Below are 17,131 nucleotides of genomic sequence, written 5' to 3'. Positions count from 1 at the left end.
CTCATAAGAGTCCATTTTATACTATCCTAATGTTCCCTTTGACTCCTGGAAGAAGATACAGTACTGTCCAAAGTCCTCTTTTCCCACAGAAAGTCTGTGAACAGTGTGAGTTTGAGAAACATGCACCTATAGCATAAAGTCAGAGTCCTGTTGTTCAGGTCCCTTTCTGGACTTCACCACCCCCTTGCCACACTATACCCATCTTACTAGAATGTCGACCCCTTCCGTATTCCCCGTCTCTCCTCTTTCTCCTAGCCAAGCTCACATAAAGTGGCAATTGGTATAAAATCATCCCGAGGGGCTTCCCTGGTGGCGCAGTGGTTGAGAATCTGCCTGCCAATGCAGGGGACACGGGTTCGTGCCCTGGTCTGGGAAGATCCCACATGCCACGGAGCAACTAGGCCCGTGAGCCACAGCTACTGAGCCTGCGCGTCTGGAGCCAGTGCTCCGCAACAAGAGAGACCGCGATAGTGAGAGGCCCGCGCACCGCGATGAAGAGTGGCCCCCGCTCGCCGCAACTAGAGAAAGCCCTCGCACAGAAACGAAGACCCAACACAGCCAAAAATAAATAAATAAATAAATTAAAAAAAAAAAAAAATCATCCCGAACTCCCCAGGCAGAGTGAGTTGTTCTCTCTTCCAAATTCCAGTTGCACCTTGAATATAAACCATATCACCTTGTTGTCGTTAGTGGTTTGTATGTATGACTCCTGAAGTTTATACTTTAGAACCCAGAGGCATTTTTTCACAAAATGATAACATATATTTTCCATTTCTTCTTTATAACAGCATTCAAACACATAAACATTAATACAATCAATACTTAACTGTACTGATAGTTACCATTCAAGAAATTATGTTCAAATGACAAATGGGCTTTGCAATTACACTTGTCTTTGGATTCTCTTCCATTGCTTACTAGCTATAGGGCTTTGAGCAAATTACTCCAACTCTGCAAGCCTCAGTTTTATCATCTATAAAGTAGGAGAAATAAAAATAGCAGGACCATTGAAAGGTTTAGGTAAAATATTTTTAAAGTGTCATGTCTAATACACATCACTGTGTAGGTCTTTGGTAAATTCACATGTTGGTGTTGTCATTGTAAAGCACTTGGCGAAATACTTCACTCAAAGTAGGCACTAAACGAATACTAGCTCCAGTTCCCTTTCGTGTCCTTCTAGAAATTTTAAATCGATCTGGAGAGCAGCAGCTTATCATCTAAACTAAATACATATTTATGTGACGATTATGATGTGGTCACAACCATTTCCTTATAAACTCTCAGTGGAGACAAGGGGTAATGATTATTATTACCCTTCAACACATTATTAGGCCAAGTAACCTGTTCCTTCTTGGAATCCACTCATGATGTAACGTAGGGGAGGTTGATGCAGATAAACAGATAAAAATGATGCCCACAGACCAAAAAACAAAAATTATTTGCAACCTAGGCAGAGCATTGTGCGAAATGTAGAGACAAACAAATCTCAGTCTTGCCCTTGTAGACAGGGGACAGGAAGTGTACCAGCAAAGGATTCATATTGCAGAAGATGGTAAAGAGCCTTGAGAGAGGGGAAGGGAGGTGCCATGAGATCAGGGAAAATGCACAGGTGGATCTGCAAAAGGTTTGATGGATAAGATGAAAAGATACAGAGATGAAGTAGGGGCATTCCAAGCAGGAAGTGTAATGTCAGTAAAGGCCCTGAGGGAGGGAACACTTGATATGGCACAGAAACATAGTCCAGTTTGGTTAAAGCATGTGGTATACAAGAACTTTAGAAGTGAGAATTGTGTTCTGTGGGAATTGGGGAGTTATTGAAAGGGAGTGACTGAAATAGCCCTGTCGTATAGGAAGGTTCCATTTCTAGCAGTAAATACATCTGGGGCCATGTTCAAGTGAAGACAGAGAGGGGAGTATTAGTTCATGGCTTAAGTCAGAAGGAGCTCACCCACCTGTGGTCAGCCAAATCCAGCTTCTCTATCTTGGGATGCTCTCACTTCTTTTTTTTTTTTTTTTTTTAAGATTTTTAGAAATTTCATGTAATGTCTGAAACATTTATATTAACATATTTCCATACAAATAACCCAAAGAAAGTTTAGTATTAGTTTTTTTTTGTTTGTTTGTTTGTTTTTTTATACTGCAGGTTCTTATTAGTCATCAGTTTTATACACATCAGTGTATACATGTCAATCCCAATCACCCAATTCAGCACACCATCATCCCCACCCCACCATGGTTTTCCCCCCTTGGTGTCCATACGTTTGTTCTCTACATCTGTGTCTCAACTTCTGCCCTGCAGACTGGTTCATGTGTACCATTTTCTAGGTTCCACATACATGCATTAATATACGATATTTGTTTTTCTCTTTCTGACTTACTTCACTCTGTATGACAGTCTTTAGATCCAGCCACGTCTCAACAAATGACTCAATTTCGTTCCTTTTTATGGCTGAGTAATATTCCATTGTATATATGTACCACAACTTCTTTATCCATTCATCTGTTGGTGGGCATTTAGATTGCTTCCATGACCTGGCTATTGTAAATAGTGCTGCAATGAACATTGGGGTGCATGTGTCTTTTTGAATTATGGTTTTCTCTGGGTATATGCCCAGTAGTGGGATTGCTGGATCATACGGCAATTCTATTTTTAGTTTTTTAAGGAACCTCCATACTGTTCTCCATAGTGGCTGTATCAATTTACATTCGTACCAACAGTGCAAGAGGGTTCCCTTTTCTCCACACCCTCTCCAGCATTTGTTGTTTGTAGATTTTCTGATGATGCCCGTTCTAACTGGTGTGAGGTGATACCTCATTGTAGTTTTGATTTGCATTTCTCTAATAATTAGTGATGTTGAGCAGCTTTTCACGTGCTTCTTGGCCATCTGTATGTCTTCTTTGGAGAAATGTCTATTTAGGTCTTCTGCTCATTTTTGGATTGGGTTGTTTGTTTCTTTAATATTGAGCTGCATGAATGCTCTCACTTCTTTAAGCTGTGTCATCGTTGTTTAGTAGAGTTGGCTTTGTGTCGGTTTGTCTGTCTGTTTTAGATTTTGTTGTTATTGCTTCTGTCTTTCTTTTGAATTACAAGCAGCCCCTGTATTGCCAGCCATAGAACTTTGGGAGTTGATACCATTTTTTGAAAGCAAAGACACCATCGTCTGTAAACAATAATGATCCATTTATTTCAGAGACTCTAAAAAAACAAATCCTAGTATTTATTTTATTTTGGCAAAGTCATATTTAAATCAATGAAAAGTGATAAAACAAGTGAAATGACCATAGTCACTGATCATTGGGGAATATGTGCTATTTTAACTATGAGCTCTTGGTAATCAGTCTAATTATTCATATTTAACAGCTGTAGTGTGTAATATTTTTATTTTGCTGCATTGCCTATGGTTAGAGAGCAAGCTAGAGATGGAAACTTTGGTGTATTTTAAATACATTTGCTGGCTTGAGTGTCTATAGAACTCTGGATATTTTTGAAATGAAAATCAAATATCCATTGTTTTATAGAATAAATGCATTTTTGACCACTTGCCTACTAAGAATTCTAAAATATCAAATTCTATTTTCCCACTGACTTTTGTTATAAAATCAGAAATATGTTCCTTTGGAAATGTTCATTTTGAGAAATGTCATATTTAACAATCTAGCCAGTGTTTCAACATACATTTAAAATAAGAATGCTCTTGCAATATATTAACGTTGCTCAAAATGATCCTTAAATGTGTGCAAAATACCTAATTTTGCTTTTATGAAGATTTGAAGGAAAGAAATAGGAGCTGAAATGAAAAATATATATATATATTTGAAGGAAAAAAATTACTCAGCTATATATATTTGTTCCTTCAATATATGTTTGTTAAGTAATTGATAATTCTCTGTATTAGGAATCCAAAATTAATTGTCATCTGGCCCATGCCCTTCATTCTCTTATAACCTGGCAAAAGGAAAGTATCATTAAAATAAGCCCGTTTACATTGTGATGTGCTAAGTACTCAATAGAGGGATGAGACTGTGCTGGGGAAATACAGCAGGAGAGACTAACTCTGCCTTCACAGAGAAGGTGGCACCTGAGCAGGGTACTAAAGGGTGAGTAGGAGTTTGGGACCATGGGAAGAGCACAGTTCCTGGAGTTGGACTTCCTGGTTTAAATCTTGGCTCTTTCACTACTTCTTAAATGACCTTGGACAAATTACTTGTTTCTCTGTACCTTCATTTTCTCCTCTGTAAAACTGGGATAATATTTGTAGCTACATCAGAGGCCGTTATGAAGAGTTAGTGTATGTAAGGAACTTAGAGCACTGCCTTACACATGGGAAGAGCTTAGTGCATATGCTCCTGCTGTTCCATCATTAAGAATAAGAGTAAAGTTGGCACAGCAGAGGGAACAGTGTGCTACATTTTTATTCTGTAAAAATGCAAAATGCCACCTAGCTAATGGCTTTTACAAATGAGCAGTTTAACACAAGATGTAGAGAAGAAATGGAAATAGGGTAGAACCATACAGAGGCCCTGATTGACGAGGAGGGGACAGAGTTACCAGTCCACTTCCTGAGTCACTCTGTGACAGGCACCTCAGGTTATCACCAAGTGGACACCTGGTGCACAAGCAACTCCTTTTTCCATACTAGACGGTAGGTTTTGTGAAACAGTGGCAATTGAAGAATGAAACCCATTGACTGTAACACACAACTGAGGAGGCCATAAAAAACTAATACAACAATTACTGCATTGGACTAGCCCCCGACCTGCTCCAAGAGTCTGTTTCCTCTGCTGATTTCTCTGAAAGATACTTACATGATTTTTTCTTTAGTTATTTCTGAGATATACATTTTAAAGTAATAACTAGAATTATGACTTATAACATTATACCAGAACATATAAGATTTTTAGAAATTTCATCTAATGTCTGAAACATTTATATTAACGTATTTCCTTACAATTAACCCAAAGAAAGTTTAGTATTAGTTTTTTTTTTGTTTGTTTACACTGCAGGTTCTTATTAGTCATCAATTTTATACACATCAGTGTATACATGTCAATCCCAATCGCCCAATTTAGCACACCATCATCCCCACCCCACCATGGTTTTCCCCCCTTGGTGTCCATACGTTTGTTCTCTACATCTGTGTCTCAACTTCTGCCCTGCAGACTGGTTCATCTGTACCATTTTTCTAGGTTCCACATACATGCATTAATATACGATATTTGTTTTTCTCTTTCTGACTTACTTCACTCTGTATGACAGTCTTTAGATCCATCCACGTCTCAACAAATGACTCAATTTCGTTCCTTTTTATGGCTGAGTAATATTTCATTGTATATATGTACCACAACTTCTTTATCCATTCATCTGTTGGTGGGCATTTAGATTGCTTCCATGACCTGGCTATTGTAAATAGTGCTGCAATGAACATTGGGGTGCATGTGTCTTTATGAATTATGGTTTTCTCTGGGTATATGCCCAGTAGTGGGATTGCTGGATCATATGATAATTCTATTTTTAGTTTTTTAAGGAACCTCCATACTGTTCTCCATAGTGGCTGTATCAATTTACATTCGCACCAACAGTGCAAGAGGGTTCCCTTTTCTCCACACCCTCTCCAGCATTTGGTGTTTGTAGATTTTCTGATGATGCCCGTTCTAACTGGTGTGAGGTGATACCTCATTGTAGTTTTGATTTGCATTTCTCTAATAATTAGAGATGTTGAGCAGCTTTTCATGTGCTTCTTGGCCAACTGTATGTCTTCTTTGGAGAAATGTCTATTTAGGTCTTCTGCCCATTTTTGGATTGGGTTGTTTGTTTCCTTAATATTGAGCTGCATGAGCTGTTTATATATTTTGGAGATTAATCCTTTGTCCGTTAATTCGTTTGCAAATATTTTCACCCATTCTGAGGGTTGTCTTTTCGTCTTGTTTATGGTTTTCTTTGATGTGCAAAAGCTTTGAAGTTTCATTTGGTGCCATTTGTTTATTTTTGTTTTTATTTCCATTACTCTAGGAGGTGAATCAAAAAAGATCTAGCTGTGATTTATGTCGAAGAGTGTTCTTCCTATGGTTTCCTCTAAGAGTTTTATACTGTCTGGTCTTACATTTAGGTCTCGAATCCATTTTGAGTTTATTTTTGTGTATGGTGTTAGGGAGTGTTCTAATTTCATTCTTTTACATGTAGCTGTCCAGTTTTCCCAGCACCACTTATTGAGGAGACCGTCTTTTCTCCATTGTATATCTTTGCCTCCTTTGTCATAGATTAGTTGACCATAGGTGCATGGGTTTATCTCTGGGCTTTCTATCCTGTTCCATTGATCTATGTTTCTGTTTTTGTGCCAGTACCATATTGTCTTGATTACTGTAGCTTTGTAGTATAGTCTGAAGTCAGGGAATCTGATTCCTCCAGCTCCATTTTTTTCCCTCAAGACTGCTTTGGCTATTTGGGGTCTTTTGTGTCTCCATACAAATTTTAAGATGATTTGTTCTAGTTCCGTAAAAAATGACATTGGTAATTTGATAGGGATTGCACTGAATCTGTAGATTCCTTTGGGTAGTATAGTCATTTTCACAATATTGATTCTTCCAATCCAAGAACATGGTATATCTCTCCATCTGTTGGTGTCATCTTTAATTTCTTTCATCAGTGTCTTACAGTTTTCTGCATACAGGTCTTTTGTCTCCCTAGGTAGGTTTATTGCTAGGTATTTTATTCTTTTTGTTGCAATGGTAAATGGGAGTGTTTCCATAATTTCTCTTTCAGATTTTTCATCATTAGTGTATAGGAATGCAAGAGATTTCTGTGCATTAATTTTGTATCCTGCAACTTTACCAAATTCATTGATTAGCTCTAGTAGTTTTCTGGTGACATTTTTAGGATTCTCTATGTATAGTATCATGTCATCTGCAAATAGTGACAGTTTTGCTTCTTCTTTTCCAATTTGTGTTCCTTTTATTTCTTTTTCTTCTCTGATCGCCATGGCTAGGACTTCCAAAACTATGTTGAAGAATAGTGGTGAGAGTGGACATCCTTGTCTTGTTCCTGATCTTAGAGGAAATGCTTTCAGTTTTTCACCATTGAAAATAATGTTTGCTGTGGGTTTGTCATATATGGCCTTTGTTATGTTGAGGTAGGTTCCCTCTATGCCCACTTTCTGGAGAGTTTTTATCATAAATGGGTGTTGAATTTTGTCAAAAGCTTTTTCTGCATCTATTGAGATGATCATATGGTTTCTCTTCTTCAATTTGTTAATATGGTGTATCACATTGATTGATTTCTGTATATTGAAGAATCCTTGCATCCCTGGGATAAATCCCACTTGATCGTGGTATATGATTCTTTTAATGTGTTGTTGGATTCTGTTTGCTAGTATTTTGTTGAGGATTTTTGCATCTATATTCATCAGTGATATTGGTCTGTAATTTTCTTTTTTTGTAGTATCTTTGTCTGGTTTTGGTATCAGGGTGATGGTGGCCTGATAGAATGAGTTTGGGAGTGTTCCTTCCTCTGCAATTTTTTGGAAGGGTTTGAGAAGGATGGGTGTTAGCTCTTCTCTAAATGTTTGATAGAATTCACCTGTGAAGCCATCTGGTCCTGGACTTTTGTTTGTTGGAAGATTTTTAATCACAGTTTCAATTTCATTACTTGTGATTGGTCTGTTCATATTTTTTGTTTCTTCCTGGTTCAGTCTTGGAAGGTTATACCTTTCTAAGAATTTGTCCATTTCTTCCAGGTTGTCCATTTTATTGGCATAGAGTTGCTTGTAGTAGTCTCTTAGGAAGCTTTGTATTTCTGCGGTGTCTGTTGTAACTTGTCCTTTTTCATTTCTAATTTTATTGATTTGAGTCCTCTCCCTCTTTTTCTTGATGAGTCTGGCTAATGGTTTATCAATTTTGTTTATCTTCACAAAGAACCAGCTTTTAGTTTCATTGATCTTTGCTATTGTTTTCTTTGTTTCTATTCCATTTATTTCTGCTCTGATCTTTATGATTTCTTTCCTTCTGCTAACTTTGGGTTTTGTTTGTTCTTCTTTCTCTAGTTCCTTTAGGTGTAAGGTTCGATTGTTTACTTGAGATTTTTCTTGTTTCTTGAGGTAGGCTTATATAGCTATAAAGTTCCCGCTTAGAACTGCTTTTGCTGCATCCCATAGGTTTTGGATCGTTGTGTTTTAATTGTCATTTGTCTCTAGGTATTTTTTGATTTCCTCTTTGATTTCTTCAGTGATCTCTTAGTTATTTAGTAACGTATTGTTTAGCCTCCATGTGTTTGTCTTTTTTACGTTTTTTTCCCTGTAATTCATTTCTAATCTCATAGTGTTGTGGTCAGAAAAGATGCTTGATATGATTTCAATTTTCTTAAATTTACTGAGGCTTGATTTGTGACCCAAGATGTGATCTGTCCTGGAGAATGTTCCATGTACACTTGAGAAGAAAGTGTGATATGCCGTTTTTGGATGGAATGTCCTATAAATATCAATTAAATCTATCTGGTCTATTGTGTCATTTAAAGCTTGTGTTTCCTTATTAACTTTTTTTTGGATGATCTGTCCATTGGTGTAAGTGAGGTGTTAAAGAAGTCCCCCACTATTATTGTGTTACTGTCTATTTCCTCTTTTATAGCTGTTAGCAGTTGCCTTATGTATTGAGGTGCTCCTATGTTGGGTGTATATATATTTATAATTGTTATATCTTCTTCTTGGATTGATCCCTGGATCATTATGTAGTGTCCTTCCTTGTCTCTTGTAGCATTCTTTATTTTAAAGTCTATTTTATCTGATATGAGTATAGCTACTCCAGCTTTCTTTTGATTTCCATTTGCATGGAATATCTTTTTCCATCCCCTTACTTTCAGTCTGTATGTGTCCCTAGGTCTGAAGTGGGTCTCATGTAGATAGCATATATATGGGTCTTGTTTTTGTATCCATTCAGCAAGCCTGTGTCTGTTGGTTGGAGCATTTAATCCATTCATGTTTAAGGTAGTTATCGAAATATATGTTCCTATGACCATTTTCTTAATTGTTTTGGGTTTGTTTTTGTAGCTCCTTTTCTTCTCTTGTGTTTCCCACTTAGAGAAGTTCCTTTAGCATTTGTTTTAGAGCTGGTTTGGTGGTGCTGGATTATCTTAGCTCTTGCTTGTCTGTAAAGCTTTTGATTTCTCCATCGGATCTGAATGAGATCCTTGCCGGGTAGAGTAATCTTGGTTGTAGGTTCTTCCCTTTCATCACTTTAAGTATATCATGCCAGTCCCTTCTGGCTTGTAGAGTTTCTGCTGAGAAATCAGCTGTTAACCTTATGGGAGTTCCCTTGTATGTTATTTGTCATTTTTCCCTTGCTGCTTTCAATAATTTTTCTTTATCTTTAATTTTTGCCCCTTTGATTACTATGTGTCTCAGCGTGTTTCTCCTTGGGTTTATCCTGTATGGGACTCGCTGCGCTTCCTGGACTTGGGTGGCTATTTCCTTTCCCATGTTAGGGAAGTTTTTGACTGTAATCTCTTCAAATATTTTCTCTGGTCCTTCCTCTCTCTCTCCTCCTTCTGGGACCCCTATAATGCGAATGTTGTTGCATTTAATGTTGTCCCAGAAGTCTCTTAGGCTGTCTTCATTTCTTTTCATTCTTTTTTCTTTATTCTGTTCTGCAGCAGTGAATTCCACCATTCTGTCTTTTTTTTTTTTATAAATTTATTTATTTATTTATTTTTGGCTGTGTTGGGTCTTCGTTTCTTTGTGAGGGCTTTCTCCAGTTGCGGCGAGTGAGGGCCACTCTTCATTGCGGTGCGTGGGTCTCTCACTGTTGCGGCCTCTCTTGTTACAGAGCACAGGCTCCAGACGCGCAGGCTCAGTAGTTGTGCCTCACGGGCTTAGTTGCTCCGTGGCATGTGAGGTCTTCCCAGACCAGGGCTCGAACCCGTGTCCCCTGCATTGGCAGGGAGATTCTTAACCACTGAGCCACCAGGGAAGCCCCCACCATTCAGTCTTCCAGGTCACTTATCCGTTCTTCTGCCTCAGTTATTCTGCTATTGATTCCTTCTAGTGTAGTTTTCATTTCAGTTATTGCATTGTTCATTTCTGTTTGTTTTTTCTTTAATTCTTCTAGGTCTTTGTTAAACATTTCTTGCATCTTCTCGATCTTTGCCTACATTCTTTTTCCAAGGTCCTGGATCATCTTCACTATCATTATTCTGAATTCTTTTCTGGAAGGTTGCCTATCTCCACTTCATTTAGTTGTTTTTCTGCTGTTTTATCTTGTTCCTTCATCTGGTATATAGCCTTCTGCATTTTCATTTTGTCTATCTTTCTGTGAATGTGGTTTTTGTTCCACAGGCTGCAGGAATGTAGTTCTTCTTGCTTCTGCTGTCTGCCCTCTGGTGGATGAGGCTATCTAAAAGGCTTGTGTAAGTTTCCTGATGGGAGGGACTGGTGGTGGGTAGAGCTGGCTGTTGCTCTGGTGGGCAGAGCTCAGTAAAACTTTAATCCACTTGACTGTTGATTGGTGGGTCTGGGTTCCCTCCCTGTTGGTTGTTTTGCCTGAGGCAACCCAACACTGGAGCCTACCTGGGCTCTTTGGTGGGGCTAATGACAGACTCCGGGAGGGCTCATGCCAAGGAGTACTTCCCAGAACTTCTGCTGCCAATGTCCATGTCCCCATGGTGAGCCACAGCCACACAGTCACCCCCCGCCTCTGCAGGAAACCCTCCAACACTAGCACGTAGGTCTGGTTCAGTCTCCCCTGGGGTCAGTGCTCCTTCCCCTGGGTCCCGATGCGCACACTACTTTGTGTGTGCCCTCCAAGAGTGGAGTCTCTGTTTCCTCCAGTCCTGTCGAAGTCCTGCCATCAATTCCCACTAGGCTTGAAAGTCTGATTCTCTAGGAATTCCTCCTCCCGTTGCTGGACCCCCAGGTTGGGAATCCTGATGTGGGGCTCACAACCTTCACTCCAGTGCGTGGACTTCTGTGGTATAAGTGTTCTTCATTCTGTGAGTCACCCACCTAGCAGTTACGGGATTTGATTTTACTGTGATTGCGGCCCTCCTACCGTCTCATTGTGGCTTCTCCTTTGTCTTTGGATGTGGGATATCTTTTTTGGTGAGTTACAGTATCTTCCTGTCGATGATTGTCCAGCAGCTAGTTGTCATTCTGGTGTTCTCGCAAGAGGGAGTGAGAGCACGTCCTTCTACTCCGCCACCTTGGTTCTGTCTCGATACTTATATTATTTTAACAGATATATTTAAAGCTCTGAGTAAGGGCATTTATATAACATAACCATTAAAATCATGGAAGATACAATTTGCTGAAAATAAGTTATTTGGTCAGTAAAGGGTTAGTTATTAAGGTATCTAAGTCGGGATGAAGAAAGTAGAAAATATAATGGAGAATTATATAAAACCAGAACCAAAGAGTGATTAAATAATCACTAAAGTAGCCAAAACTTGAAATCCATTGATTTTACAATTAGCAGCAGATAAAGGAAGCAAGCCTTTCTGCAGTCCTGGCTTGGACAGGCACATCATGATTATCCTGGTAATCGGTTCCCTGGCTTACAAATTCTGCACAGGTGACTTGCTTTATACATTGCATTTCTATTTAATCAGACATGCCTACCTTTGTTTCATTTTCTGTGAAATAGGAAATCAAGGAGAAACTGGATTCCAGTCACAAGCGAGATATAGAGGGCATGGGAGTCCCAGAAATCAAGTATGGAGACTCTGTCTGCTTTGTCCAACATATAGCCAGTGGTCTGTGGGTGACCTACAAAGCACAAGATGCCAAGACATCCCGCCTGGGACCTCTGAAAAGAAAGGTGAGGGGTTAGAAGGTCTGGAAGCAACTAGGCAAGAGAAGTGATTGTGAGAATCAGGTGAACATAATGTATGTTTACTTCTTACTGTTCTTACTATTCTGAAGAGTTATTTCTGTGACAGATTGTGTAGCCTAATGTGGTTACTCTGACCTCATATTCAGTGGGGGAAGAAAAGAGCTATATAGATGACAAATCTGTGAGGAGAGGGTAGAATATGTTCCATGTGCTCTAAAACCTGAACTAAATGACTTTTGGTGGTATGCTGTTTTGGGATTATCCACATCATTGCTCCTTTCATTTAAGTGGATAATTGAGTTATTGTGCAGTTTTCATAATATACAGACTAAATAGAATCTCTATAAAGAAAAACGCAGATTGCAAGATAACAAGCGCACAGGAACCAACGTGCAGAACGATGAGATACCGTGGAATGATACTGTATTCACAGAGAATGAATCCAGATCTGAGTGGTCTGTCACAGCCTGCTACAGTGGGAAATCTGGCTTGGATACACAGAGCATCTTTTTTCCAGAAAGTCAATTGCCATAATAGGGTTTCTTTTGATAGGAACCAGAAAATAGATGCTCCAGGCATGGTACTTTTTTTTTTTTTTTTTGAAAACCCTTAACAAAACATGGGTTTGGGTAGTCAAGGAGTCCCATAATAAGGTTCTAGGAAGCATTGTACACTATGTTTTGTATTTGTCAGCCTAATGTGGAGGTGATGAAAAGTTTCCCAGAATGCTGGTTATTGTAAGAAAGGAGGTTGGGAGGAAACCATAAGGTAATAAATAGCTTATTTTTGTATAAAGTAAAACATACCAGGAAAACATCCAGAAAGGGTAAATAAAATCACAAAGAGGAAATAGAAAATAGAATAAGTAAGAGGGCACAAAGACTAGCTTTTATGAACCCAGCCCTTCCTCTGCCAACAATTATAAAGGCTGGATTAAACACAGAAACAAACCATTTGAAGGCTTCCAGAAGCAAGGTACCCAGGGCATGGGTACTAAAGATCCCAAATAGAATGTAAGTGCATTAAGGTGAGTTCCTCCTTTATCACCAGTTTCCCCTCAGCATTTTGCTGAGTTGCAGCACAAGGAGTGGGGTCTTCTGTTAGTTTCACTGGGCTGGAGAGACATATTTGTGATAAGGTCAGCCAAGGTTTCTGGGACTTGAGGAGCCACATTCCCCAGTGGAGGAAACTATAGAAACATGAACCTGAAATTCTATATGCAGCTTCCCCTAGCATCTTAAGCTGACTGTGGATAGAGTATGAAGCTAAGATAGTGAACAGAAAGTGTCAGCTATGGTGGAGAAGAGCAAAGCAGAGATGTGGACAGTATGACAGTACTAGGAGACAGAGGTGGGGAATCGAAGTCCCTCAAGCTGGAATGGCCCCTGAAAATACAGTAGGTTTTCAACTGAATCCCCAAAAGGGCTCTAACCCAGGAGTAAGAGCTACACCCTGGAAATAAGGGCAAATTGAAAATCAATGCCAAAGGCCCATCATCTACCCTAACAGCCAATGAGAAGAAAATTAAATCCTCTAAAGAGTATGATAATATCATCTAGAGTTTCCACAATTTTTCATACCTAGTAAGATAAGAATGACATTTAAGAAAGTAGAATTTGTGGATCTTGGCTGTAATTCTGTGTGGGTGGGGACACAGTCGAAGGACCCTGTCAACTAGGAGAGATCCCAGTTTACGGTGTTGATTTACTGTGCCTACCCCTGACTTTTTCTTCTGGCCATAGTCCAGAGGTCCATTTAATTGCTGGAATGTGCATGTGAATTTGGGAGATGCTTCCAGAAACTCTCTCTAAATGGTGCCATAATGCTCAGCCCTTGATAGGGCTGCCCAGCTCCATTTCGTGAGGAGCCAGTTAAGTTCCCCTCTATAAATACAAAGAATGTCCAATCTGTGTTAAGCATTTTATGAAACAAAATGGGAATTTAGAAAAACCAATGGGAAACAGACACAGTGAAAAACCTGACGAATGATACTTCACCTTAAAGGAAGGCTTCTGCTCTCTTCTCTTGGGTTATGGAATTCCTCGGAGAGAAAAAGGACCTTAGGACCTGAGCTGCAGCGATCAATAGGATACATAATAACAACATTGTAACAGCTGCATTTCCCCCATTTCTCATTCCTTTCTTGTTTGATTGGCTGGTTTGAATGTGTTATCTGAACAAGCAAAACCTAAGGTCTTTAGGGACTGACCCAAAAGCTGAGACTGAGGCCAGAGTAAACCTAGTGAGATGTATTGCCAAATCTAAATGCAACATTGGTAAGCAGTTGCTGGGAAGTTCGGACAAAGTAACGTTTTGAAAGAGTTGGTGAAGCCAATAGTAAGGGCATCCTTTGCTAATGCTTAAGCTACAGTGTATAGATGGCATGCAAGGTCTTTTTTCGAAAATGAACATAAACTTGTACAAGCCAGCATTCTACTTCCTGTGTGAATTCATTAAATCAGGATATGCTTTCAGAAGAACATAAAATAAGGAAGAGATTTTCACATGGAAAGGAAAATAAGTTGTTTCTTTGTGCTAAAAATGAGATACCAAAAATCCTTATTCTAAGGATATTTTTTGGAGCCACATATTTAATTGTCACAGAGACTGACTGACCCCCATCCCTCTTCCCCAGGACCTACAAATGGCCTCCCCTCACTTACTCACCATCCAGAGGAAACCATGCCAGGAACTTGAATCAGGATTTGACCCTGACTTGAACTAGAGTCAAACCATCCCAGTTAATAACAGTATATATTTGGCCCTTCTAGAGAAAAAAACAGCTGACCTCCACGCCAAAAGATGCTAGCCCCACCCAAAAATTCTATCATGATGTCACTGGTGAGCAATAAGTATACTAGCTTCCAGACAACTGATCTGAGATCAGTAATATATTTCCCCTTATAACAAATATGCATCGAGTACCTTTTATATTCTAGGAAATATGCTAAATGACTTACATGTAAATCATCTAATCCTCTAAATAACCCTCTAAGTCCACCTGCAGATGGTGAAGTCAGCAGAGATTTGCCCAAGGCCACACAGCTGGGATGTGGCCTAGCAGGATTAGAGCTCAGGTCAGCTTATACCCAAGCCCAGGCTTTCAAACCCCCTCTCTAGCCTCCATGAGAAGCAAACTACCATCTCGAGCTGCTTCCCCAGTTCTACAGTCAGCTAACTCAGTGTAGCTGTCATTCAGGAGAGAAAGCCATGCCTGATCCCAGTAGAGGGTTTTAGAGGGTTTTATTTTAACTTGTCTTTCTTCTTCCTTGGTTTATCTCTGGAGGAAAAGGCTCTGAACAAAGTGATTTTTCTCATCTCCAAGGATAAGGTTTTGAGTTCATTTTAAGAGAGAAATCTATCATAAAATATGTTTTCACCCTTTCAAATGGGCCATCTAGGCCCAAGGAATTTATTGTAACTCACATCACAGTGGCACATAAAGTTTCATTTTCATCAAAGCACCGTGTCTCAGGAATGAGTCATACGTCAGCAACAGGGAGTATGGGGAAAATAACTTTTTTAATGTCCCACTTTCAAAATGGGCCCGGGGGGAATTTGGCTGGGGAGAAGGAGTACAAGGGATGAGGGGAATACTGCCAGAAACGTTGACTCTCCAGCTGTGTAACCTGGACCTGGTGTCCTTGGCTCTGGGGTAGGTCATACTCCATCAGGAAGGCCACATGGATGACGGGTTAACACTACAGAGATGCCAGCATGAGGAGTCCCAGGCTGCCCGGATCATCCGGAACACGACCGCTTTATTCAGCCAGTTTGTAAGGTAGGTGAGCTCCTTCCCTTTCTCTGCTCGTCAGTTTCTATTTTGTGGCCATCCAATCCTACCAACCACCCCCTTTCAATACTATGAATTTTCAGGAAATAAGTGTGCACCAGCAAAGAGTTTTGCCAGAAAGAGCTTGGGATTGAAACTTATTTCCCAGTAGGTAAGCTCCTTCCAGCTTCACTCTTGGCCCAACAGATGCCCAAGCCGCATTAGTTATTCAGGTTGGTGTCACAAACACCCAAGGTCTTCTCGTGAAAATTAAGTGGAGAGAGCTGGAGTGCTTTAAGTCCCATTTGTATTAGCGCGCGAAGAGGGGAGGAGAGAGGAGTAATGGATCCACACCCTCTGTGCTATTTATTTATTTATTTTATTTTATTTTATTTTTAAGTGAGGTGGAATAGCTGCTTTTTTTTTTTTTAAAGTATTTGTTAATTTATTTATTTTTGGCTGTGTTGGGTCCTCGTTTCTGTGCGAGGGCTTTCTCCAGTTGCGGCAAGCGGGGGCCACTCTTCATCGCCGTGCGCGGGCCTCTCACTATCGTGGCCTCTCTTATTGCGGAGCACAGGCTCCAGACGCGCAGGCTCAGTAATTGTGGCTCACGGGCTTAGTTGCTCGGCATGTGGGGTCTTCCCAGACCAGGGCTCGAACCCATGTCCCCTGCATTGGCAGGCAGATTCTCAACCACTGCGCCACCAGGGAAGCCCCCTCTGTGCTATTTAGAAAGACTTTCTACATCATTCAGAATTGTTGCTGTGGTTTGGTTCCGAGGAGATTTGCATGGAAGGCTTGGGTTACCCACCTATGGCTGGGACTTAAATGGGGAAAGTAACTTAGCCTGCTTGGCTCATAATTCCTCCAGCCTCAACAGTGCCGCTGAAACAGAACTCTGTGGATTGTGTTCACCAGTTACCACGAGGAATGGATTCTGTTGTAAACAGTGCAGTGTTGCAAGGCGTCCTTCTCTCATAGGAAAATCTCTGAAGCCTAGAGGGTTTCAACTGCGTGTGTGAATTTGCATGAAGTGAGAAAAAATTTTTATACCTTTATTTTCCTTCCTGTTGAATCACTGTGATCCAAGGGATGTGTGTTAGTTAGGATACAGGCTAAGCTGCCATTGTGGTTCAGAATAAACTTTTATTTCTTTCTCAAGTAACAGTAGTATAGGGGAGGCAAGTGGTTTGGGGAAAACAGACCATGCTGCTACTGGGGCTCAGTTTTCTTCTGTCTTGCTGATTTGAGATCTCCTACGGGTTCTTAAAGTATGTCCCTGGACCAGCCCAGCAGCATCACCTGGGAACTTGTTAAAAATACAAATTCTTGGGTTTTACCCCCGACAGACCTACTGAATCAGACACCTAGGAGTGGTACCTCAGCAAAACTGAGTTTTAATGGGCCCTCCAGTTGATGCTGATGCTTGCTCAAGTTTACAAACCACTGCCCTGGAGTAAAGGTCTTAACCTTGGCCAGATGATAGATTCACCTGGGAAGCTTTTAACACCCTGATGCCCAGGTGGCATCTCCAGACAATTGCATCAG

At 40.2% G+C, this 17,131-nt stretch overlaps 1 protein-coding gene across 6 annotated transcripts in view; it reads left to right on the top strand.

Moving 5' to 3' along the window:
• The window catches only part of RYR3 (ryanodine receptor 3), a 570,624-nt gene that overhangs the window by 285,341 nt on the left and 268,152 nt on the right, over positions 1–17,131 (top strand). For all 6 annotated transcript variants that reach the window (XM_082452325.1, XM_082452326.1, XM_082452324.1 and 3 more), the window contains 2 exons: positions 11,623–11,796; positions 15,471–15,592. In XM_082452325.1, the coding sequence (XP_082308451.1) occupies positions 11,623–11,796; positions 15,471–15,592 (296 nt within the window). The remainder of the gene's footprint in view (positions 1–11,622; positions 11,797–15,470; positions 15,593–17,131) is intronic.

The sequence above is a fragment of the Balaenoptera physalus genome (assembly GCF_965194825.1).
Source record: "Balaenoptera physalus genome assembly, chromosome: 2".
Classification (NCBI taxonomy): Eukaryota; Metazoa; Chordata; class Mammalia; order Artiodactyla; family Balaenopteridae; genus Balaenoptera; species Balaenoptera physalus.
Note: the sequence above shows the minus strand (reverse complement) of the source record. Positions and strands in the feature narration are given on the sequence as shown.